We start from the raw sequence: 24,553 nt of genomic DNA on the forward strand, positions 1-24,553 counted from the left end.
CAGATACAAGCAGACATATTTAAAGGCCTTTGCCTTTAAATATGTCTGCTTGTGTCTCTGTGTATGTGCGGATGGATATATATATGTGTGTGTGTGTGTGTGTGTGTGTGTGTGTGTGTGTGTGTGTGTGTGTGTGTGTGTGTGTGTGTGCGAGTGTACACCTGTCCTTTTTTTCCCCCTAAGGGAAGTCTTTCCGCTCCCGGGATTGGAATGACTCCTTACCCTCTCCCTTGAAACCCACATCCCCTAAGGGAAGTCTTTCCGCTCCCGGGATTGGAATGACTCCTTACCCTCTCCCTTAAAACCCACATCCTTTTGTCTTTCCCTCTCCTTCCTGAAGAAGCAACCATCAGTTGCGAAAGCTAGTAATTGTGTGTGTTTGTGTGTTTTGTTCATTGTGCCTGTCTGCCGGCGCTTTCCCACTTGGTAAGTCTTGGAATCTTTGTTTTTAATATATTTTTCCCATGTGGAAGTTTCTTTCTATTTTATTTACAGTACATTTATTGTAATATAAGCTAAAATATTTCAGTAGTCAATACCTTATCACACTGTATTATAAATTGTAACTTCATTTGATGTTGCCAATTGCTGTAATGGCCTAAAGACAATAAAATCTTTATTATTATTATTATTATCCTTTTCATAATAATATTGTTACATTTTCCATTCTTTTTATTTTACAGCATAATTTGAACTTTTCCAGTCAGTTCAACTATCTGTTCTCAGTTTCATATCTTGTTTACAATATATTAAAATTATGCAACTGTACTGAAAGAAAGTACAGTAGACTTTCCACTATCTAGCTCATGAGTACTCAGCCTTCACACTATCCAGCCTATTTCATTGATATCATAATAATGTACTGGGCTGTAAGGATGTTGATGCAGAGGTTGTCTCAGAATGGATGGCAAACAGTGAAGCTGATGAACTAACTGACAATGACATTGTAGAAATGGTAATGCAGGGGGAAATAATACAGGGAGAAGCAAACTTAGATTACAGGAGTAATGCCATTCCACATTTGGAAGATGATGGAGGCACTGCAACAGTACATTAGTGAGCAGGAGGAAGCCAACACCAGCTGGTACCACCTGTTTGCATAAGTGGAGGGATACTGCAGCACAGAAGAAGGGTAAAGGAGGGAAATAGTAACCCCTCAAAGACTTTTTAAAGCATTAAATCTGCAGGTTTCACCTTTTCTCTTATGCCTAGCTCTTCACATGTGTGTAATCGTACATTCATACTTTACAATGTTCCCTGTTTCCTGTAATAATTTTTGAAGGATGCAGCATGTACATAACCAACACTTATAACTAGCATGAATTATATAAGAAGTGAGAAAATATTAATAAAATTGGATTTTGGTATAATAGATGGGCATTTTGAATTGGTGGGGTTGGAAGAGAGAACTGATAGAACTCCAACCTAGCCAACTTTTTTGAGTCCAGCTTGACCTTCTGCTACTTTGGGCTGGATAGCTGAGAGTCTTGTGTATTACTTAAATACATTGTGCATGAACAACTGTCTTATGGTAATAGAAGTAATGTAGATTTTCATTTCAGTCCTGCGACCTCTCAGTACAAGATTCCTTGATAAATTTAGTTGCATTTTGTGTTTTTTGCAGCTTTTGCTCTATACTAGGGAAAACTTTGGATGACCAAAATATAATGAATGATTAAGTTTTGACAAGATATTCTCCATACTCAGTATGTTTTTTGAGTAGATCACACTGCTATAATAAAGTTTGATGTTATCTTTAGACTGGAAATATATCTATCATGTAGATAAATATATGTTTCTTTCACATGTTTTAATTCAGCAAGTCTTATATAGGTGTGTTGTGGATGGGTGACCAGCAGATTCCAGGCTCTATAGAAACAATTAAAAAGCTTGATGAAATGGGGAAAAAAATATTTTTTATATCTAATAACAATCTTCTGACTGTTGAAAAATATCTAATGAAGATCCAAGCTATGGGCTACAGTGCTACAAAGGTAAGATCTTTATTATTTTGTTTCCATGGATTGACATACATATTCATATACTCATTGAATGTGATGTGCCACAGAGCCCAGCAAGAAAGAGAACCTTGAGAAATATGGAAAAAATAAATAAATGATTTTATAGAAACATAATGATTATGTACTGCTCATTTGGAGGACACTATCATTATTAATGATCGTTTGTTAAATACGACATTATATAAAAGTATTTTTTTTACTCTAGCTGTATTTAATTGGACTGGTAAATGGACTGGTGATTAAAGCCTTTCTTTGGGAAGACAAAGGTTATAGATATTGCTAAGGAGACGGATACAACCATACAATATGAGAAATTGAATATGGAAGTATTTTTAATGTTAGTTTTCTTGCAGTGTGTCATACCATTCAGTTCAAGGTTTATACCACTTACAAACTCTCTGCCTACATAAAAATGGACATATGTGACACGTGTTTGTTCACTCACACTTTGCACACATTTAACTTACTATTTGAAAAAAACCTATGAATGTGATACAACAAAGTGGTGGCATATAACATTAGCATTATCCCGGAATGCCTGGAGAAATTTCAACCAAATATGTTGCACATATGGCTTACTACATGAAAAAATATTTTAACTTCTGGTATGAGATTACTTTACCACCCTTAGAGATGAAGTATGTGTAATTGTGGAGTGCATGGAGCAATTTGAGCATATATTGATGCACACAAGACGTATTATGTTATACAAAATACTGTGTTCCCATGGGCATGCAGCTCTACTGTATGGTTATTGGAACTGAGACACTTAAAGTAGTAGATGAGTTTTCCTATTTGGGAAGCAAAATAACTGGTGAGGGTCAAAGTAGAGAGGATATAAAATGTAGACTGGCAATGACAAGAAAACCATTTCAGAAGAAGAGAAATTTGTTAACATCAAATACGGATTTAAGTGTCAGGAAGTCCTTTCTGAAAGTATTTGTATGGAGTGCAGCCATGTATGGAAGTGAAACATGGACAATCGACAGCTTAAAGAAGAAGAGAATTAAAGCTTTTGAAATGTGGTGCTACAGAATAATTCTGAAGATTAGATAGGTAGATCACATAACTGATGATGAGGTACTGAATAGAATTGGAAAGAAGAGAAATTTGTGGTTCAACCTGACTAGAAGAAGGGATTGAATGGTAGGACACATCCTGAGGCATCAAGGGATCACCAATTTAGTACTGGAGGGAAGTGTGGGGGGGTAAAAATTATAGAGGGAGACCAAGAGATGAACATAGTAAGCAGATTCAGAAGGATGTAGGTTGCAGTAATTACTCAGAGATGGAAGAGGTTTGTACAGAATAGAGTAGCATGGAGAGCTGCATCAAATCAATCTTCATCAAAGAAGATGAAGTAAATATTCCTGAATTCCCATCAAGAACAACTGCCAAGATGAGAAACATAGAAGTAGATATCCTCGGTGTAACAAAGCAGCTTAAATCACTTAATAAAGGCAAGGCCTCCAGTTCAGATTGTATACCAGTCAGGTTCCTCTCAGAGTATGCTGATAAAATAGCTCCATATTTAACAATTATATACAACCTCTCGCTCACAGAAAGATCTGTACCTAAAGACTGGACAATTGCTCAAGTCACACCAATACCCAAAAAGGGAAGTAAGCATAATCCACTGAATTACAGGCTTATATCACTAACATCGATTTGCAGTAGGGTTTTAGAACATATACTGTATTCAGATATTATGAAGTACCTTGAAGAAAATGATTTATTGGCATGTAGTCAGCACGCATTTAGAAAATATTGTTCTTGAAAAACACAACTAGCTCTTTATAATCATGAAGTAATAAGTGCTATTGACAGGGGATATCAAATTGATTCCATATTTTTAGATTTCCAGAAGGCTTTCGACACCGTTCCTCACAAGCGTCTTCTAACCAAAGTCTTTGCTGACAGAGTATCGCCTCAGTTGTGCAACTGGATGCGTGATTTCCTGTCACAAAGGTCATAGTTCGTAGTAATAGATGGAAAGTCATTGAGTAAACCAGAAGTAATATCCGGCATTCCCCAAGGAAGTGTCATAGGCCCTCTATTGCTCCTGATCTATATTAACGACATAGGAGACAATCTGAGTAGCTGTCTTAGATTGTTTGCAGATGATGCTGCCATATACCATCTTGTAAAGTCATCAGATGATCTAAACGACTTGCAAAATGATTTAGATAACATATCTGTATGGTGCAAAAAGTCGCAATTCACCCTGAGTAAAGAAAAATGTGAAGTTATTCACATGAGTACTAAAAGAAATCAGCTAAATTTCGATTACGCGATAAGACACACAAATCTGAGGGATGTAAATTCAACTAAATACTTAGGGATTACAATTACAAATAACCTAAATTGGAACAATCACATAGATATTATTGTGGGTAGAGCAAACCAAAGACTGTGATTCATTGGCAGAACACTTAGAAGGTGCAACAGGTCTACCAAAGAGACTGGTTACACTACACTTGTCCACCCTATTCTGGAGTATTGCTGTGTGGTGTGGGATCTGCATCAGGTGGGACTGATGGATGACATCGAAAAAGTACAAAGAAGGGCAGCTCGTTTTGTATTATTGTGAAATAGGCGAGATAATGTCACAGAAATGATACATGAATTGGAGTGGCAATCATTCAAACAAAGGCGTTTTTCATTTCAACAGGATCTTCTCATGAAATTTCAATCACCAGTTTTCTCCTCCAATTGTGAAAACATTTTGTTGCCACCCACCATCATAGGGAGAAATGATCATCACGATAAAATAAGAGAAATCAGGGCTTGCACAGAAAAATTTAAGTGCTCGTTTTTCCCATGTGCCGCTCGAGAGTGGAATGGTAGAGAGACAGTTTGAAGGTGGTTCATTGAACCCTCTGCCAGGCACTTTATTGTGAATAGCAGAGTAATGATGTAGATGTGTAGATGTTTGGACTGAAGACCACAACAACAACATTAATGCATTAAAACATCTACCAAGTTTCACTGCCATATGATAATTAGAGCCCACACTTGACCTCTGTGAGTAGCTGCATTTCAATTACAACTAACTGGTGTGTCTCACTTTGGTGGTTCAAATGACAAGTGTCTTTGAATAACGTTACAGTCTTTCAAGTCATAATTCCAAAGTAGTAATGAAAATCAGGGAGGGAAGAGTCAGTGACATGTGTTTCTGATATTGATTACTTGTTTCCCTTGTTTTGAAGAAAAACTAAATGCCATCAGGAGCATTTATGGCAGATGTGATAGATTTGCAATAACTACTTTACGGAATCAAAAATGTCTCCAAACAACGTTTGTATACTGTGGTGATATTCTGTTTTCAAACTTTGATGACAAATATTGTTTACTGTCTTCTGCTTCACTAAATTTCTTTCAGTGGAATAATTGATGTGCTTCCTCGATTATTACTTAATGGGTAAGAAATTACTGTATTCACCATTTATACTCAGTAATAATCATTAATTCATACAGTCAATCCAGTGTGTGGACTCTTTATATATGCGCTTAGAGAAATTAGAAAATTCATTAAACTTTGTAAAATAATTTGAATATTTATTGGACATGGCATTATTGTCACAGAAAAAAACTAGAAAATATATCTTTACTATTTTGGGTAATGTTGGATATGTCCTAAAGTTGTACGATCTTTCTTGATGTAGACAGTATTACACTTCCTGAAAAAACATGTGAAACATCAGAAGGGGTAGAGAAAACCAAATTAAGTTTAATGAGTTGTGAGGGTATGTGATGTTATTTAAGCAAATACAAAATCAAGTCAAATTTACAATGAACTTAGCAATATGAGCGCATTTATCAGTATGATATGCACCCCATCTGATCTGGATTTAAGCATTGATTCAGTTGGGAAGTTTGTCACAAAACCATTGTATCCTCTCCTGGAGGCAAGATGGTCACAGTTGTTGTAACTGGTCCTCGATATCCTTGATGTTGCACTACGATGGAGCTGACATCCGAGCTGGTCCCAGACATATTCTCTGGGGGATGGGTCTCAGGAGATTGCAGGTCACAGTAGTACCTCAATATCATGCATATAGTTCATAGAGATATGTGCCATTTGTGGTTGAGCATTTTTCTGATGCAAAATTGGCACCATGTTGGAATAATGTGAGAGGTAATACATGAGGATGTAACATGTCCTTGACAGACATTTGTGCCACCAGAGTTTCCTCAATTACTGACAGCTGTGATGTGAATTCACACCAAGCATTAGAAGAACAGGACCTCTCCCCAGGTCAGTGCAGAACCATGATGCTTTGCTGAACACAGTACAACAGCATTCATCAGCAATCCATGCTTACAGTTCATGGCATCACTACAAATGCAGCTGTTTGTGTTGCGGTGCAAGGGCACCCATCATACGCACAGGAAAAGAAGGAAATATAGTATGAAAAGGATAGTTGCTACTCACCATATAGTGGAGATGCTGAGTTGCATATAGGCACAACAAAAAGACTGTCACACAGCTGGTAAATTGAAAGAATAGAGGTTGTTGACAGTTTGAAAGAGAGCATTAGGTAACTGCTGACTGAAACAAGGGAAAATACAGTAGAAGACAAATAGGGAGGTTTGAGAGATGAAATGCAGCAGAGAATCAAATAAGAAAAATGAGAAGACCCAATAGAAACCCTTGAATATCACAGAGATATTGAATTTAGACGATTAAAGTAGGAAATATAAAAATGTGGCAAGTGAAGCAAACAAAAGAGAGTACAGATGTTTAAAAAATAAGACTGCCAGAAGTGCAAAATGACTGAACAGGAACAGTTAGAGGACAACTGCAATGTTGTAGGAGCACGCATGACAAAGGGAAATATTGAGACTGAGCATAAATTCTTTTTCTGAATACAAAATTTTAATTCTAAGGAACTAGATTCAGTCTCACAGTGTCCACATCTACATCTATATTCTGTAAATCACTTAGAAGTGCATGGCAGAGCGTACATCCTACTATACCAATTATTAGGGCTTTTTTGCCATGCTATTCACATATGGAGCACAGGAAAAATCTGGTTTAAATGCCTCTATGCATGCTGTAATTAATCTAATCTTGTCCTCACAATCCTTGTGGGAACAATATGCAGGGGGTTGTGGTATATTCCTAGAGTTATCATTTAAATCTGGCCCTTGAAATGTTGTAAGTAGGTTTTCTTGGAATAGTTTATGTTTGTCTTCAAGTGCTGCAGTTCAGTTCTTTCAGCAGCTCCATGACAGTCTCCTACAGGTTAAACAAACCAATGACCATTCATGCTGTCCCTCTCTGTATAAGTCCAATATCTCCTATTAGTCTAATTTGGTACAGGTGCCACACACTTGAGTAATATTCTAGGATGTGTTGCATGAATGATTTGTAAGCAATTTCCTTTGTAGATTGATTGCAGTTCCATAGCATTCTACCAATAAATGAAAGACTGCTACCTGCTTTACCCACAGATGAGCTTGTGTGATTGTGGCATTTCATATCCCTATTAAGTGTTACACTCAGGCATTGAGTTTAATGATTACACTGTGACTCACTGATAGATTCAGAGAACACTTTTTTGTGAAGTGTACAATTTTACATTTCTGAATATTCAAAGCAAGTTGCCAGTCTTTGCACCATTTTGGAACATGTCAAGGGATTTTTGGATAAGCCACCGTTTGACTCACTTTTAAAAAGTTTCCCCTGTCAATATCTTAACTTTGTTAGGTAACAAACAGCTCCTGCGACTTAGGAGCTGTTTGTTGTTGAAGTTAATCTTCTGTTAACCATACAAAAGTCTTCTCTATGCCTTGTTTCATAGTTGTGAATATCTATGTTTCTCTTTGTGATCTCAGTGTCCTCTTTCATACTCTGTGAGGATATTGTGTCTAATGAATAGGGGTTTGCAAGAAGTTCAAGGTTTTACTTTTGCTATGATCCTCAAGGCTCACTTCTGCAATATGAAAACCCTTTTCATATTAGTTTGGCATGTCCCACCCTAAAGTGACATAAATTTTGTTATCCAACATAAATTCGTGCAGCTGCCTCAGATCAAGACTTAGATCACACTACTCTCTCTCTGCACAATCCAAAGACAAGAAAGGGTACATTAATCCATAATATTCAGTCCTTAGGTTTCAGAATTAACATATGGTGATAATCTTCTTAATACATATACTCTGGATGTTATTTTTTTACTGACATCATCAGGGTGCTGCTTCCATGAAAGTCGATCATCTATGCATAAACCCAAGAATTTACAATGTGTACAGGATTTTGGTAGATTTTCATCAGTCACAGTATTTTGTCTGTTTGGACCACTTGGTTTAAAATGATTAATATTAATTTTTTCTATGTTTACTTTTAGGTTGTCTGTTTCAAAGTGAGCTCTTGCCTTTTCGATAAAGTTATGTAACTCTTCAACTAGGCTGAGCTTTTTGTCTGCACACCAGACCAGATGTATCATCTGCATACATAGTGATCAATTGCTTATTGGGACGAGAACTTGGGGAAATCATTTACATAGCATATGAATAGGACAGGACCTAAAATGGAGCTCTGAAGAACGACAAGATGCATATTTCTTTTTTTTCCTCAAGTACATGGTGGTCAAATAGTACTGCTGCTGATGTGGTACTTCGACCTATTCTGAAACCATGCTAGAAATCACCTAATCTGTCAGCATTGTTGTAGTATCCCATCTGCTGTCTGCTGGGCATGCTTTTTTGTTTGTTTGTTTGAGAGGTGTATGAAGATGATGTTTACAGAGGGACTAACTCAGCTGCAAATTGGGTACAGAATCTGACAGGGCTTCCATCTGGTCCTTTTTTGAATTTTAACAATTTCAGCCATTTCTCAATGTCACTGACACTAATATCTGTTTTGCTCATCTTTTCAGTGGTATAAAGATTAAATTGGGACAATACTACTGCACTTTACTTTGTAAGGAATCATTTAAAAACACAATTAAGCATTTCTGCTTTTGCTTTGTAACTTTCAATTTCAGTTCTTGTCTTGTTCATGAGTGACTGGACACTAACTTTGGTGTCACTAACAGCCTTTATATTTGACCAGAATTTTTTTGAGTTTGGTGAAAGATCTTTCAACAATATTCTGCTAAGGCAGTTATTGAAGGTCTCTTGACTGCCAAGTGTGTTTCATTCAGTATCTCTATATACCTGTAGGAAGATTGTGATATGGGTTGATACTTATGACACCCATAAATAATGGATGCAGTGGATATATTGACATAAATTTTGTTATCCAACATAAATACGTGCAGCTGCCTCAGATCAAGACTTAGATCACACTACTCTCTCTCTCTGCACAATCCAAAGATCAGTCTCTTCTCATAGTGGAGGGTCTCTGGAGACTGTGTCGAGGTCAATACTCCCAAAGAACTCCTTCCCCCTCCCCTCCTTCACTGGAAGTGTAGAGCACTGTGAGTTGTTGCACCAGTGTGTGTGGCTGGCGCAAGTACACTTCACTGGTTGTGTCGTGGCTCGCACGTGAGCGGATAAGGCCAGACCATTTCTTGTGGGGGCTGTCATGAATACGTTGTTGTTCCAGCACAATGCTGAGAACAGTGGTAGATGAGGAGGTGAAAGTGCAGGTGCACTTGACTGGATGTGTTGTGGCTGGCACATGAATGGACTTGGTTGGACTATATTTCAAGTGATTGTCATAATTGATGCATAGTTTATATATATATATGATACAATGCCAGGTGCTGCAGTGAATGTCATGGGCTGCTGCAGCATGGTCTGGATGGCAAAGCTGGGGCTGATGGTGGAGATGGTAGATTGGCAGGAGATCAGTCATTGAGAGACAAATCTGCTGATGGGGAAGAAAGCTGCAACATGCTTTGATTGACAGTAGTGTTGACCAAGGTATCATACTCAAGATGAAATGTATCCAGAGCATCTTGGCAGAAGGGGGAGACTGGTGTGGGCTTTCTTTAAAGCAAGATAACAAATATCTACAGCCCGCACTGAAGTACCCGATGTGGGCCAGGCTGCAAGGCTGCAAGGCTCCCTGAACCATGTCATCCTTTACCCAGACAAACTCACACATAGAGAGCTCTTTGTGTATGAATACCTTGGGGAGGGGTGGTGAGTGCATCTACTGAATGTGCTGATAAACATATTGTATGAGTTTTGGTAGGTCCTGTTGATTATCATCAGTAATAATTGTGCAGAGTCAGCTGGTAGGACTAATGGTTCCCCATACATCACCTCTGCTAGGAAAGCACATAACTTTTATTTATATGAGGAGTGGATGCTGAGGAGAATCCAGGGAAGCACTTTTGTCCACAAGCCAGCACGGCATGTTAGGGCTCCATTCATGGTCTTGTGACATCTCTCTACAAGGCCATTGCTTTGCAGGTAATACACTGTTGTCCGCATGGGGGTAGTCCTGCAGAGCTGGGCCAGGGCATTGAATTGACCCAAAATGCTGCTACCCTGATCACTGATGACCAGTAAGGGTTTTCCAAAATGAGTGCAACCAATTCAGCAGTAATGTCACATATGAGAGTTACTTCAACCCAGCAAGAGGTTCTATCAGTGATCGAAAGTAGGTAATGGAATCTATGAGCAGTCCAATGGTGTCCAAGTGGACAAGATGGAATCTTGTCTTGGGAATCAGAAACCATTTGAGTTGTGGCTTAGTACAGTAGTTAGTTTTTGAACACTAGCATGCAAAGCAGTCTGTGCTTAGTGATTGTAGTCACACTTGATGTTGGGCCACACAAACCTGTCTGTCACTAAGTATACCAATGCTTTGATGCCCAGGTGGCTAGGGTGTGCAGTGGAGGGCAGAGTGCAACATTTGATATGTAGGTTTGTAGTCATATCATTGAGAAGATCCATGATGAGAGAGCCTTTCACTTGCTCAACTGCTGTAATTTCATAATAATATTACAGGGATATCATACAGATACATGATAGATAATCAACGATGTTATCTGCACCATGAATGTGGTGCACATCAGTAGTATACTGTGCATTGAGGTCTAAATGTCTGTACTGCTGGGGGCTGGCAGCTTTGGAGATAATTCATAGTGGTGTTGACCAGCAGCTTGTCATCAGTGTATATAGTTATCTGACATCCTTTGATGTCTTCTCAAAACTGTTTGACAGCTGTGTACACCATCAAAAGCATGTGCTTGAAAGCTGACTCTTTAGACTGAGACTTTTTTTTGAAAGTTTCTTCAAGAAGAATCATAATGGTTGAGGTACTCCATTAACAACCTGCTGAAGTTCCACACTGAGCGCAGAGCCACTTTCTTCAGTGGTGAGTGTGAGCTGAGCTTCCAGGCTGGGGAGAAAGAAAATGATGGCTTGTACAAAGCGGTTCTTTGATTTACAGAATATCTCCAGACAATTTTCCTCTTACCGTACTTGGCTTTGCCTAATAAGGCATCTGCAAGTGGAGACTGGAGCTTGGTAGCATGTGGGAGATGTCTGCAATAAAAATTGAGAATCCTGAGGAAATGATGTAAATCCTGATAAGTTTTTGGAAAAAGCAAATTTTTAACCATGTCCATTCATTTGGTAGTTGGCTAAGTGCCAGATCCATTGTGAGTGTGACAAAGAAATGTTACTTCCAACTGATGTAGCTGTGATTTGGAATCATTGATGATAACAAAACATTGCTGCAGCATGGGTGGAACTTGTACTAGGGGAAGTGTGGGCTCCTCTGAGCAACATGAGAAAACCAAGTTATTGTCAAGATACAAATAACAAAATGGGAAGAGGCAGAGGAAACCATCAATAAACTACTGCCACGTTTTTGTAACGTCCCAATGGTGTTATGATGGCAGTCTTTTCTATATCATATGGGTACATCAGAATCTGTAGATATGCATGCTTGTAGTCAATGACACTAAAGATTGTTACACCTGTGAGTGCTTGCATAAAGTCTTGGAGATTTGGGACAGAGTAGCTGCCATGCACTGTTCTAGAGTTAAGAACTCTGCAGCCACTAAAAAGTCTTGTTGTACCATCTTTCTTGGGAAAAAGTTTAATTTGTGATACCCAGGGGCTGTCAGATGGGCGAACAATTCCTGCTTGTAAAAGTTCATGAATTTTGTGAATCTGCACGACACAGGTGATGAGTTTTGTGTCTGATAGGAAGACCATCTGTTGTCACAGTCCTATGCACTGTACCATTGCACACTACACATGCATAAGCCCAAGAGCAGGTAGTGGCTGGGATCAGTTCACTGTTTACTAACACTGCAGATAGCAGCATACTGACCTTCAGGTGTGCATTGTTTTCAGGAGGCTGATGTGATACTTGCTGCTCTGAAGCCAGTGTGGAGACAGGCAGCGAGGAGGAGGGGGCACCTTGTTTGTGGCAGCCAGTTTGAAGTGGCTGTTGATGTACAGCTTTTGTGTGTGCCATGGCAAAGTGTCTATGAAGTAGAGGCCATAGCTGGGAGGAGGGCACATAGCGTGCAGTGGCAGCCTGTTGTCTGCAGCTGGCCATTGTGAAGTGAGCTCATGTATTTGTGTGCGTGCTCTTGCAAGTTTGACTTCTGATGCATTGACTGGGAGGTGGAATTTTCATTGTGAAGTATGCTTTGAATCATAAAGACACATTGATGGATTGTTCCTGTAATAGACTTGTGAGTAGAGACACGTCTAGCAGGATGAATTGTAGTGGGTATAGTCTCAGAGAATTGCCCCTAAATGCGAGATCCAGTAGTGTGGTGCATTAATGCCATGTGCACTACATTGGGCAAAAGTTTGTTGTGGCATAGGAGGTCCATGCCAATAATAGGCTCGCACTCATCCATGACATAAAATGGCCAGGTGCACTGTAATTCTGGTGTAACCTGAACAGTGCACGAGGTGGTGCCGTGGATGGAGATATCTGAGTCATCTGCCAAGTGCAGACAGCTCATAATTGGGTGTGGTGACATAGGACAGGGAACTGGTATGAGAGCCCATATCCTCAGGGAAGAATTATTTTGTATTTAGGTCTTGAATGTAGAGGCATCTGTCTACTGGTGCTATAGAAGTGATATGAGCCTCTGCAACATGCAAAGGTGGTTGGAAACTATGTTGTGTTGAGCAGGCTGAAGTGTTTATTTCTTCCTGCTGAAGGCATTTGGTAACTAACATGGTTTTCAACATTTCTGAGCTGTGTGCCTGAAGTTGTATGAAACCAAGAGAGCAACAGCTGTTGAAGGCATACTTATCCTGTGGCGAGGAGCATCATTTCCCTGCTGCTACGTATTGGAGCTGGACAGTGAGGTGTGATGTCACAGTCAGGTTACTTCAAGTTGGTTCAGCTGTCAGTGGTTGCCACTGAAGAAGATAATGCCCATGTGCCGCCTCATGTGTCACATATTGGTTGTTTATTAATCAGTAGTAATGGGTGACAGAGAACATATAGACAGGTAGCATGAGTCATTCATCAAGAAGTTCAGTCTCATCCATAGTCATTACTAGCTATAATTATGACAGTAGTTTAACCCACCATAGTGCCCATAGTACTGTGTCCAGCATGAGGGCACAGTTGATGATTGCATGGAAGTGTCGCCAGCGATGTGATGGCATGTTGTTGCGCAGCTATTGATCATACATAGCCTTGTGTGCTTATTGTTCAGAGGTTTATGAAAAGCATTGTAGAAGTACACAATTTGCCACTTCATATTTGTTTGTTTGAGGTGGTGACACTATGATGTCACTGATGAGTTCCACTTGAACTGCTAGATAACAGAGTAAACTGATGTATCTAGTGTCATCGTCAAAGTCTCCTGTTGCTGTAAAATATTATCAATAATCTCAAACCACAAGATGGGGTGGCTGCATCGAAAGGTGAGTACAAAGCTTCAAACATGAAGCAAAGCCCGAATTTGCAGCATTGTCTCTTGCAGCAGGCAAGGTGGCTGCTGATTGTGCACAAATCCTGGTTTGTTGCGATAAAACATTAAATGACTGGCAGTTTTCATTTCACGATATGGAAGATGGGGGAAGCACACAATTTGTGTCACAAGTATTGCGCACGCAGGTTTGAGTGGAAGCATTGCCCATGAAGGCACTATTCTCCAAATCTAAAAGCAGGCCCATGGTGTGAGGCATCAAGGCCAGTGATTGTTCATGATGCACGAATGGTTGTTATGATGTGGTAAGCAGATATTCATATTTCAAATGTGATGCAGTTATGGATGACACAAAAATGTTCCTGCAAATGCTGTGGGATCATTGTACACAGGTAGCACTATTAACAGCAGAGTTGCACTCCTAGTTTGGGAATGGATTCATAAGTGGTAGACATTGTTGATGTACCAAAAGTTTGATGATGTCGATTGGTGCACTCGGTTTTTGACATCATTTTTATACATGAAGAGCACTTCACATCCTGCACTGCAGTCCTTCCAGCACTACAATCCAGAAGAAGTGCACTGATCAGAGTGTGATGAGGCAGCCACATTGGCATGGCAATAAATTATGACAATAATTTGAAGAATTGTGCATTTCAAAACCAACGTGGGGTCACAATTGACGGTAGATCATAGTATGGGCTGATACTTATTGACTAAATAACGAATGCAGCAGACACATCTGCATAAACTTTATTTGTCAATATATATACCTGCAACTGCCTCAGTCCAAGACTTATTACTCTGTCTTTTCACAGTCCAAAGATCATTCTCTTTTTTTGGTAGAGGGTCTCTTAGAGACTACATTGAGATTGGTACACCCATAGCCTCATGCTTTATTTTATACCTATTATGCAGTAGTCTTTATTTATTTAAATGTTTCTTTACAGTGACTGTATACCATGAAGGGTCTTTCCCATCATGGACTGGTCTAATAGGTACATATCTAACCAGTACATTGTCAACTGCTAAAGGTTTCAAGTTTTTCATTGAGATATGACACTATTGCGTAATTCTTTAGTTTGCTGAACATATACAGAGTGGTCAGAAAATGTCTCAAACGCTTGTAGTGATGTTGTAGGGAAAATTGTACTGAGACATAAATGTTAAGAAAAAAATTCGATTTGTTGCGCCATTTCCAAGTTATTTTGCATTGAAGTTAGCCAATCAGATCATTGCGCGCGTAAATTCAAGTTTCAGCTAACGAGACAAAGCACTTGTTGGGCAATACCGCCTCTGGCAGACCACTTGAATGTGAGCGAGCGACACCCTGATTGGCTAAATTCTATGCTAAATAACTCGGAAACGGCACAGTGTAACGCATTTTTTTCTTAACATTTATGTCTCAGTACAATCTGCCCTACACCGTCACGACAAGCGTTTCAGACATTTTCTGACCACCCTGTATATCTTTCTACTTGTTTTAGCTGCCCTTTCTATTTTGGTATTCATTGTTGGTAAAACTGCCTCATGGTCACTGATACCAGTTTCAATGTGGACATCCTCAAACAGATCAGGTTTTTGTTACCATTAGATCTAATATATTTCCATCATGGAGTTCCAAACTATCTGTTCTATGTAGTCTTCAGAGAAGGCATTTAGTAATGTTTTGCAGGAAGTTTTTTAACACCCACATCTAGCAAAACTATAATTATCTCAATTGATTGTTGGAAGATTAAAGTTTTCTCCAATGATTACAGCTTGATTATGGAACTGAGGTTTTCCTAAAGTTTTTGGTTCATGAGGTTTTTCCTAAAGTTTTTGGTTCATCAGCAAGTGAGTTGAGTGGTTGGTAGAAGGATCCTATTACAATTATATGCCCATCACTGATACTGTATGTTGCCCAACAATCTCACATGGTGCTTAAATGTTTATATCTGTGGGTTTGAGTTACTTGTCTACTGTGACATTTATACCACCTTCATTTCCCATTTATCAGTCCTTTTGCTACATGCTTAAATTTTTCAAAAGGATCTGACCTATATGAACTTCAGGTTTTGATCAGCTTTCTACGCCTAGTATTATGTGAACTTCAGAGCTTTTTAGGAATGCTTCAAACTCTGGCACTTTGTTGCAAATGCTTCAGCAGTTAACCACTAGGATTTTAATACTCTCCCCTGTAAAGGGAAGGGAGGGCGACATTTCTTTGGGTCTTACAGCTATCATTATCTGAAATGGATAGAGAGTCACCCAATCTAAAAACTGTTGTGTGCACTCTACACAGTGTTAGCTACCTGGATAGCTGCCTCTTATATACTATATGCACATGTGATCTGTTTGGGTGGGCTCTACAATTCTCAACCCCTGTTTGGGTGGGCTCTACAATTCTCAACCCTATGGCTCAAGTGTAGGAAGCCACAGTCTAGCTTGTGACAGAACCTTCAGTGTCTCTGGTTCAAGGTTGCCTAACTCATCAAGTATTTTATGGATACACTTCCACATATAACCCATTTGTTGCTCACAGAATGTCTAGATGGTCTTCAGTTTCTCTCTATGTTTTTGTCAGTCTGTAGCAGTTCCACCTGCTATTATTTCTTTTGTTTGTTGTCCTTGGTGTCAACATACTGTGTTGCTACACTGGCTGAAAAATGGGATTTGAAATTTGGACACTGATTTCCGTAAATAATGTAGCCAACAGATGCACAGTTGCGTTTCACTGTACTTTAATTTCACTTTTCGCAACCCCTAATATTACACAGTTATATGACCAGTGCACTATTGTTTAACTTTTTATAAGCCTCATGAATAGTTTTCAGGTGAACCTCCACATACCACTACAATAGTTTACTATTGAACATCTACGAGCAGTAAGACCTAACCACAAAGTTCACAGTTCTTGAAGAATAATCAGGTACTTATGGAGCAGACACTGTCATTGATTTTACACATGGCCTATTGGTGTAACACTTATTTCACTGTTAAGTCGATCATTGTTGTCGTGGTAACCAACACATCTTCCTCGTCTGAATCTCGGCCATGGACTGACTGATTCATGACCAAAAATCGGGCCCTTATATATCATCACAGTAATAGGTGCTGAAACTCTACATTGTTTAAAGTTAAATTTACAGAAATTACAATTAAAACTTAACTCATTAAATTAACTGAATACATCAAAACATTGGTTCTTTTTAACAGTTTCATTTACTGCAAGGGTTAGTCCAAATTATTTGTTTAACTCATGAAATTAACAGATATAGTTATGCAAACAATACTTTTGACAAATCTGTTAATTACTTTGGAATTAATGAAGGGCTGGTTTTGCTAACATGTTTCTGACTAGAGCCAAATGTTTACAATATTATCACAGAATTTGTATTTGTTTATATGTCAACAATAGAATCTAAGTTATGAAACAATTACTGATTTCACCCTATAATGAAAGATACTAATTAGTAATAGTCAAAATAAATTAGAAAATCAATTACATACCTAAAACTGAGCACAAAATTAGATCTGGTGTTATATTCTTTAAAGTTGAGGGCCAATCTTTCTCTTTTATAAAAATGCAGATTAAGCTCACATATGTTAATAGTAATTAGCCAAAAATGAAAAATGAATTTTAAGTAGGCAAATGGCAAAACAAGAGGGAAATTAAAAGTATCCCAACTTGCTTCATCAGAAGTCTCTTCCACCACTGCCTCTACAGCATCAGATATTCATGCCATAAGAGTTTGTCAAACAGGAAATTGAACTGATCACTTTATCGTTAACGTAAACTTACAAAATATGATGAGGGTTTATGTTTGACCATCTCCACCGATCCATCTGTCCAGAAAGATTTCATCCGAGAACTTAAGAAATTGCTTCTCTACAGTACATTTTCAGGTCTACTTGAAAATGGCATAGTGTCAGGAGTGAAACTGGTTGTAGACTTAATAAACTTCTTATTAATAACTAGAGTGGCATTTTTGTTAATTGTACATACAGTTGCAGAATCAGCATCCTCTGAGAAATGGAGAAACAGAGGACAAATAACTGTCAGTGTGGAAGTGCAGCATCTCACTGAAACACTACTTATGGCTAAAATTATTGTAACTGAGGTTCAACATAAAGTTCTAATATGTCGAGGTAAACTGCCACTGTAGTGGTAGGCTCACTGGAACAGAACAGTCCAATAATTGTGCATTAAGTCACACCACATGTTCACTTTTAAGCTGTTCCTTATCTGCTGCACCACAATATATAGGTATTGTGACCCCCAGATTTGGACATTATGTCTGATTTTTTCTGGAGATGTGAAAGATCATTTTGTCAGAGAAACAAATTTTATTGAGATAGTCATTGTCTTCATCATTTTGGTCCAGCATGTTCCTAACAAACTCAGCACATCTGGCCTGTCATCTGGCTGCAAACTAGCAGGTTTTGCCCTTTGTATGAATGGAAAAGCAAATTTTTATTTAAAATCTTCAGAGAGAGAGGGGGGGGGGGGCAGCTGTCAGAAATGATGTGGAAGTGTATCCATAAATTCAGCTAACACGTGCAACAAACTACGTAGCTGTATCTTGGACAGTGCTTTCTAAACAAAGTTTTGTAATCAGAGAACACTCTAGATGCTATCTACAGAAAAATTAAAAGGGACCTTAGGAAAAAAGAGCAGTAGTTGTTTGAATACCATGTTGTCAGATGGAAGCCCAGTGCTAAGCAAAGAAGCGAAAGATTGAAATGATATTGAATAATATGGATAATGTTATAGAATGGGAAGATGAAATACATGAAGATGGGATGAGAGATATGATTTTGTGAGAAGAATTTGACAGATCATCAAAAGATCTAAGTCAGAAAAGGCTTCTGGGCTTCTTGGCACTCCCAAAGGATTATTAAGATCCTTGCCACCTTCCCTACAAGATATATTAGGACAGACAAACTAATCTCAGACTTCTGCAGAAATTCCAGTTTCAGAGAAGCCAGGTACTGACAGGTGTGAAGATAATAAGATAAACATACCACTCACAGATTAGGCCTTAGGCCTGTTCTGACTCACTGGTTGTTACCTATGAGATTGTACAAGGAGCAATCTATGACTGGGGGCGTGTGATCAGCTTGTCACTAGTTCCTCCAGCTGCTATTACCAGTAAATGAATTCTGATGATGCTGCTGCTTTTTTATTCAAGCAGCTCCTCATTTGGCCTCATGAGGGCTGGGTGGACCCTATACCATACCTCCCACCCTCAGAAAAAAATTTGAGGATGTACCAGGAATTAAACCTAGGTCCTTAGGCATCAAAGGCAGCACCACTAACCATCCGGCAGTGGAGGCAGTCTCAGATTTGAATATTACTGAACCATCAGTTTAATAAGTCGTGAATGCAAAATACTGACAGTATTTACAGAAAAATTGAAAACTGGTAGAAGCCAGCTTTGGGAAGATCAGTTTGAGTTCCACAGAAATGTAGGAATATGTGAGGCAATGTCAACTGTCTGACTTATCTTAAAAGATTAGTTGAAGAAAGACAAACCAGCATTTATAGTATTAATAAATTTAGGGAAAGTTTTTGACAGTATTGATTGGAATACACTCTTTGAAATTCTAAACATAGCAAATATAAAAAAAAAACAGGAAGCAAAAACTTACCTACAACCTTTGCTGATCATGCGAAGGGAAGCAGTAATTGAGAATGGAATGAGACAGAGTTGTAGCCTATATCAGATGTTATTGAACCTATACACTTAGTGACAGATACAGTGAAGGTCTCAAAAGAATGGTTGAATGGAATGGATAATGTCATGAAAAGAAGTTACAAAAGGAACATTAACAAAATTAAAACCAGAGTAACACAAAGTATTCAAATTAAATCAAGTCATGCTGAGGGGATTAGACTAGAAACTGAGACACTAAAAGTGGTAGATGAGTTTTACTATTTGGGCAGCAAAATACTGAAAAATGGCTGAAGTAAAGAAGATATAAAATGCAGACTGGCAATAGCAAGGAAAGCATTTCTGAAAAAAGAGAAATTGTTAACAATGAAGAAAAAGTTAAGTGTTAGAATTTTTTTCTTAAACTATGTGTATGGAGTGTAGCCTTATATGGAACTGAAATTTGGATATTAGACAGTTTAGACAAGAAAAGAGTTGAAACTTTTGAAATGTGGTGCTACAGAAGAATATAGAAGATTAAATGGGTAGACTGAATAAGAAAGAAGAGGCACTGGATCAAGCTGGGGGAAAAAGATATTTATAGGTAAACTTGCTTAAAATCAGGGATCATCTGATAGAATAAATCCTAAGGCATCAACAAATTATTATTTTGATCATGGAGGGATGTGTGTGTGCATGTGGGAGGGGGAGGGTGGGGGGAGGGGGAGGCAGGGAGGGGGGAGCACCAAAGTTTGAATACAGTAAGCAGATTCAAATGTATGTAGAGTGCAGTAGTCATGCAAAGATGAAGAGACTTCCACACAATAAGATTTGCGTGGAGCACTGCGTCAGACTGATCTGACTGAGGACCATACACTACAATGAAAACATATTATATCTTCTGATTGCATGCACGTATACTTGCAGTATAGTAATTAACATACATATCCTCAGTATGATAGGTTGTTTGACACTGCCTTGAAAAACAGTATTCAGTCTTTACTTCCATTTTACTAACACTTACCCAAACGGAAACTCTTTGATGTGGCCCCTTCCCCCACCCCACCATCTCACAGCCTGTTGTGGTGAATCATGCTCAGTGAAATCAGTACTGGCAATATGGTTTTTGTCATTTGCTCATCAGAGGATAGATTTCTGGTCACAATTTGGCACTATGTCTCTGCAGTGTGTGCCGCAGTGATTTGCAGTGACAAAAGGGAACTACCTTCAGGAAATGGAATTGGATGCACCTGTATTTATGAAATCATTTAATATTCATTAATATAAATTTGTAAGTCACTTGCAGTTGCTTAGAGGTGCTGGTATTAAATAGGTGCAGAAACCAAAAACAGTACCACTACAAGACATAGCCTACACAATGGTACAGTATTTGAAGTACACTAAGTGATCAAAAGTATGTGGACACCTGGCTGAAAATTACTTAAAAGTTCATGGTACCCTTCATCAGTAATGCTGGAATCCAATATGGTGTTAGCCCACCTTTAGTCTTGACAACAGCTTCCATTCTCACAGGCATACATTCAATCAGTTGCCGGAAGGTTTCTTGGAGAATGGCAGCTCATTCTTCATGGAGTGATGCACTGAGGAGAGGTATCAATGTTGGTCAGTGAGGCCTCACATGAAGTCTATGTTCCAACACATCTCAAAGGTGTTCCACAGGATTCAGATCAGGACTCTGTGCAGGCCAGTCCATTACAAGGATGTTGTTGTTATGTAACTACTATGCTCCAGGCCATGCATTATGAACAGGTGCTCAATCGTGTTGAAAGATGCAATCGCCATCCCCGAATCGCTCTTCAACAGCAGGAAGCAAGAAGGTCTCTTAAAGCATCAATGTAGGCCTGAGCTGTGATAGTGCCACACAAAACAACAAGGGGTACAAGACCCCTCCATGAAAAACATGATCACACCATAACACCACCACATCCGAATTTTACTATTGGCACTACACACTCTGGCCGATGACGTTCACCGGGCATTCACCATACCCACACCCTGCCATTGGATCACCACATAGTGTACCATGTTTCGTCCCTCTACACAACGTTTTTCCACTGTTCAGTTGTCCAATATTTATGGTCCTTACACCAAGTGTGGCATCATTTGGCATTTACCAGCGTGATGTGTGGCTTACGAGCTGCCGCTTGACCATGAAATCCAATTTTTCTCACCTTCCACCCAACTGTCATAGTACTTGCAGTGGAACCTAATGCAGTTTAGAATTCCTGTGTGATGGTCTGGATAGATGTCTGCCTATTACACATTACAACCCTCTTCAACTGTCAGCAGTCTCTGTCAGTCAACAGACAAGGTCGAACTGTATGCTTTTGTGCTATATGTGTCCCTTCATGTTTCCACTTCCCTATCACATCAGAAACAGTGGTCCTAGGGATGTTTAGGAATGTGGAAAACTTGCATACAGACATATGCCATAAGTGACACCCAATTATCTGACCACATTCGAAGTCCATGAGTTCTGTGGAGTGCCCCGTTCTGCTCTCTCATGATGTCTAAAGGCTATTGAGATCGCTGATATGGAGTACCTGACAGTAGGTCACAGCACAATATGAAAAATGTATGTGTTTGGGTGTGTCCGGATACTTTCGATCACATAGTGTACCTGACTTATCAAAATTTAACTCAACATTGCAAATATGTATTAGTGAACCTTGCTGGATTTAGGAAAGTTTAATGAACTTCAGAAGATATGATTGCAAGATTAACTCATGTGTTTTGATTGTGCAAACACGTGAAGTACTTATAGTGCACTGTAGCAGACAAAATATAATTGTTTGTAAAATTCCTCACCTGATATGACCTCTCTAAATAGCCTTCAAGCTACCTTTGATTACCGGGAGATTCAAAAAGAAAGAACAGACTTCAGTTGTTTATTACAGATAAACTGTAAGAGATAGAAACATATTGCATACATCACCACATAGAGGAAAGTTTTGACTGAGCTGCGCTGTTATTTGTTTGTAGCAACATAGTGATTACACCATACAAGAGAAATCATTTTGTGTGTTAGAATTTACTTGAAACGAATTTATTGTTCAAGTGCAGTGTGCATTCTGCCATCAATTCAGCAACAAGCCACCTCTGCACAAGCAGATTTGTGGCTACCATAAAAAATTGTTGGAAGTTGGTTGCAAACACCAAGGGAAGAGGACTGGTTGGCCACGCATGTCTGATGAAAATGTTGAATGCGTCTGAGATGCATTCACATGGAGCCCTCAGAAGTCCACAGGTTGGTGTGGTATGTCCTGAATCGATGCCTGCATATGAAGCCTTAAAAGTTGCAGTTATTGTAACAATTTCATCCTGGTGACCATATAACTAGGTACAAATTTTGCATTTCAGAGCGGAGGACACTTTTTCTGAGCTACTCATCTTTTCGGATGAATCAAAATTTCATCTGTTGGGTAAAGTAAACTGCCATAATGTAAGAATTTGGGTGTCACAAAATCCTGCCATCATCACTGAACATCAAAGAGACCTACTAAAACTGAATGTGTTTTGTGCTGTTCCTGTTCACAAAGTTTATGGGCCTTTCTTTTTTGCAGAGGAAACTGTGACAGGAATGTCATATCTGAACATGTAACAAAATTGATTGTTTCTTCAACTTGACAAAGATTACTATGATTTCATTTTTGTGCATGATGGCATCCCCCCCCCCCCCCCCCTCACTATCATCCCACAACATTGGATTGGAAGAGGTAGACAACAAGAAATTGTTCATTGCTTTTGGCTTCCCAGGTCACCAGTCCTCACACTTCATGATACCTTTTTTTTGGGGGGGGGGGGCACATAAAAGACAGAATTTTTGTCAGATCTATGATAGCTAATCTTCAAGAGCTGAGAAACTGAATTGTCAAAGCTGTCATTCAATAGACAGGGACCTGTTGATTCTTGCATAGAAAGAAATGGTTTACCATTTTGATGTTTCTCAAGCAACACATGGTACCCATGTTGAGCATGTGGCATAATGTCTGTGCAAACATAATATTTTGAACTCTTCTATACACATGGTACCCATGTTGAGCATGTGGCATAATGTCTGTGCAAACATAATATTTTGAACTATTCTATACACAATGTGTATCTTTGTGCACAATGTGTATCTTTCATAGTTTCTCTTAAATAAACAACTGAAATCTCTTCTTTCTTTTTAAAGCAGCCAGTATATTCAGCTGAGTATTGCTTAGAGTGTCATTGAAGTAGACAACTCAAAGTCTTGCCATCACTAGAAGCATCACCCTTTCTCTGGTCACAAAAGGTGTACAGGACTGCTAACAGATATGTAAAAAATAAAATTCTTACTCAGCTGCTCCACAGGCACTGATGATGTGTGCCTCAAATTTGTGAGGCATGCATGTGACAGTCATTCAGTCATTATGGATCGGCTGCCCCAAATGTTCTCTCTGTTGTTTGCAGAATAATTTTAATATAAGTGGTGAAGAAGTCCTCCAAGCTAGCTATCTCATAGTTATGTAATATCTTTTCATTTGAAAACATTCATGTTCCTTAGTCATTTTCTGTGGCTGAATTAACATAATAACCATCTTGGTGAAAGCTGGGTTTGATTTGGATGTCACTTAGCTAGTTAGTTTCATGTTCCATGCACAATAAACCATAATAATGTGGAATGAGTCATTTTACATTCACACTGCAAATTAATTTATAGATATAGCTACATTACAAACATTTATAAGTTCAATTCTTTAAATTTTTTGGTTTCTTTATTATTATTATTATTATTATTATTACTAAATATACAAATGTGAGAGGGAAGCATGTTGGGTCCTTTGCTGTTCATTTTGTATATAATGATCTTGTGGACAATATTAATAGTAACCTCAGACTTTCTGCATTCATGCATTTATCTGTAATGAAATACAGTCTTAACAAAGCTGCACAAATATTCAGTCAGATCTTGATAAGATATGAAAGTGGTGCAGTGAGTGACAGATCACTTTAAATTTTAAGAAATGTAAAAAATTGTGCCCTTGACAAAAAACCGCAGTACCTATGAATATAATATTAGCAAGCCATAGGT

At 38.7% G+C, this 24,553-nt stretch overlaps 1 protein-coding gene across 2 annotated transcripts in view; it reads left to right on the plus strand.

The window, feature by feature from the left end:
* LOC126355001 (glycerol-3-phosphate phosphatase-like) overlaps window positions 1-24,553 on the plus strand; it is a 70,270-nt gene that overhangs the window by 13,333 nt on the left and 32,384 nt on the right. The window contains exon 3 of one of the 2 annotated variants that reach the window (XM_050005126.1): window positions 1,834-1,994. In XM_050005126.1, the coding sequence (XP_049861083.1) occupies window positions 1,834-1,994 (161 nt within the window). Of the gene's footprint in view, window positions 1-1,819; window positions 1,995-24,553 lie in introns of both variants that reach the window. The other variant, XM_050005127.1, reaches the window with a different exon arrangement.

This window comes from Schistocerca gregaria, chromosome 3 (genome assembly GCF_023897955.1).
Source record: "Schistocerca gregaria isolate iqSchGreg1 chromosome 3, iqSchGreg1.2, whole genome shotgun sequence".
Taxonomy (NCBI): domain Eukaryota; kingdom Metazoa; phylum Arthropoda; class Insecta; order Orthoptera; family Acrididae; genus Schistocerca; species Schistocerca gregaria.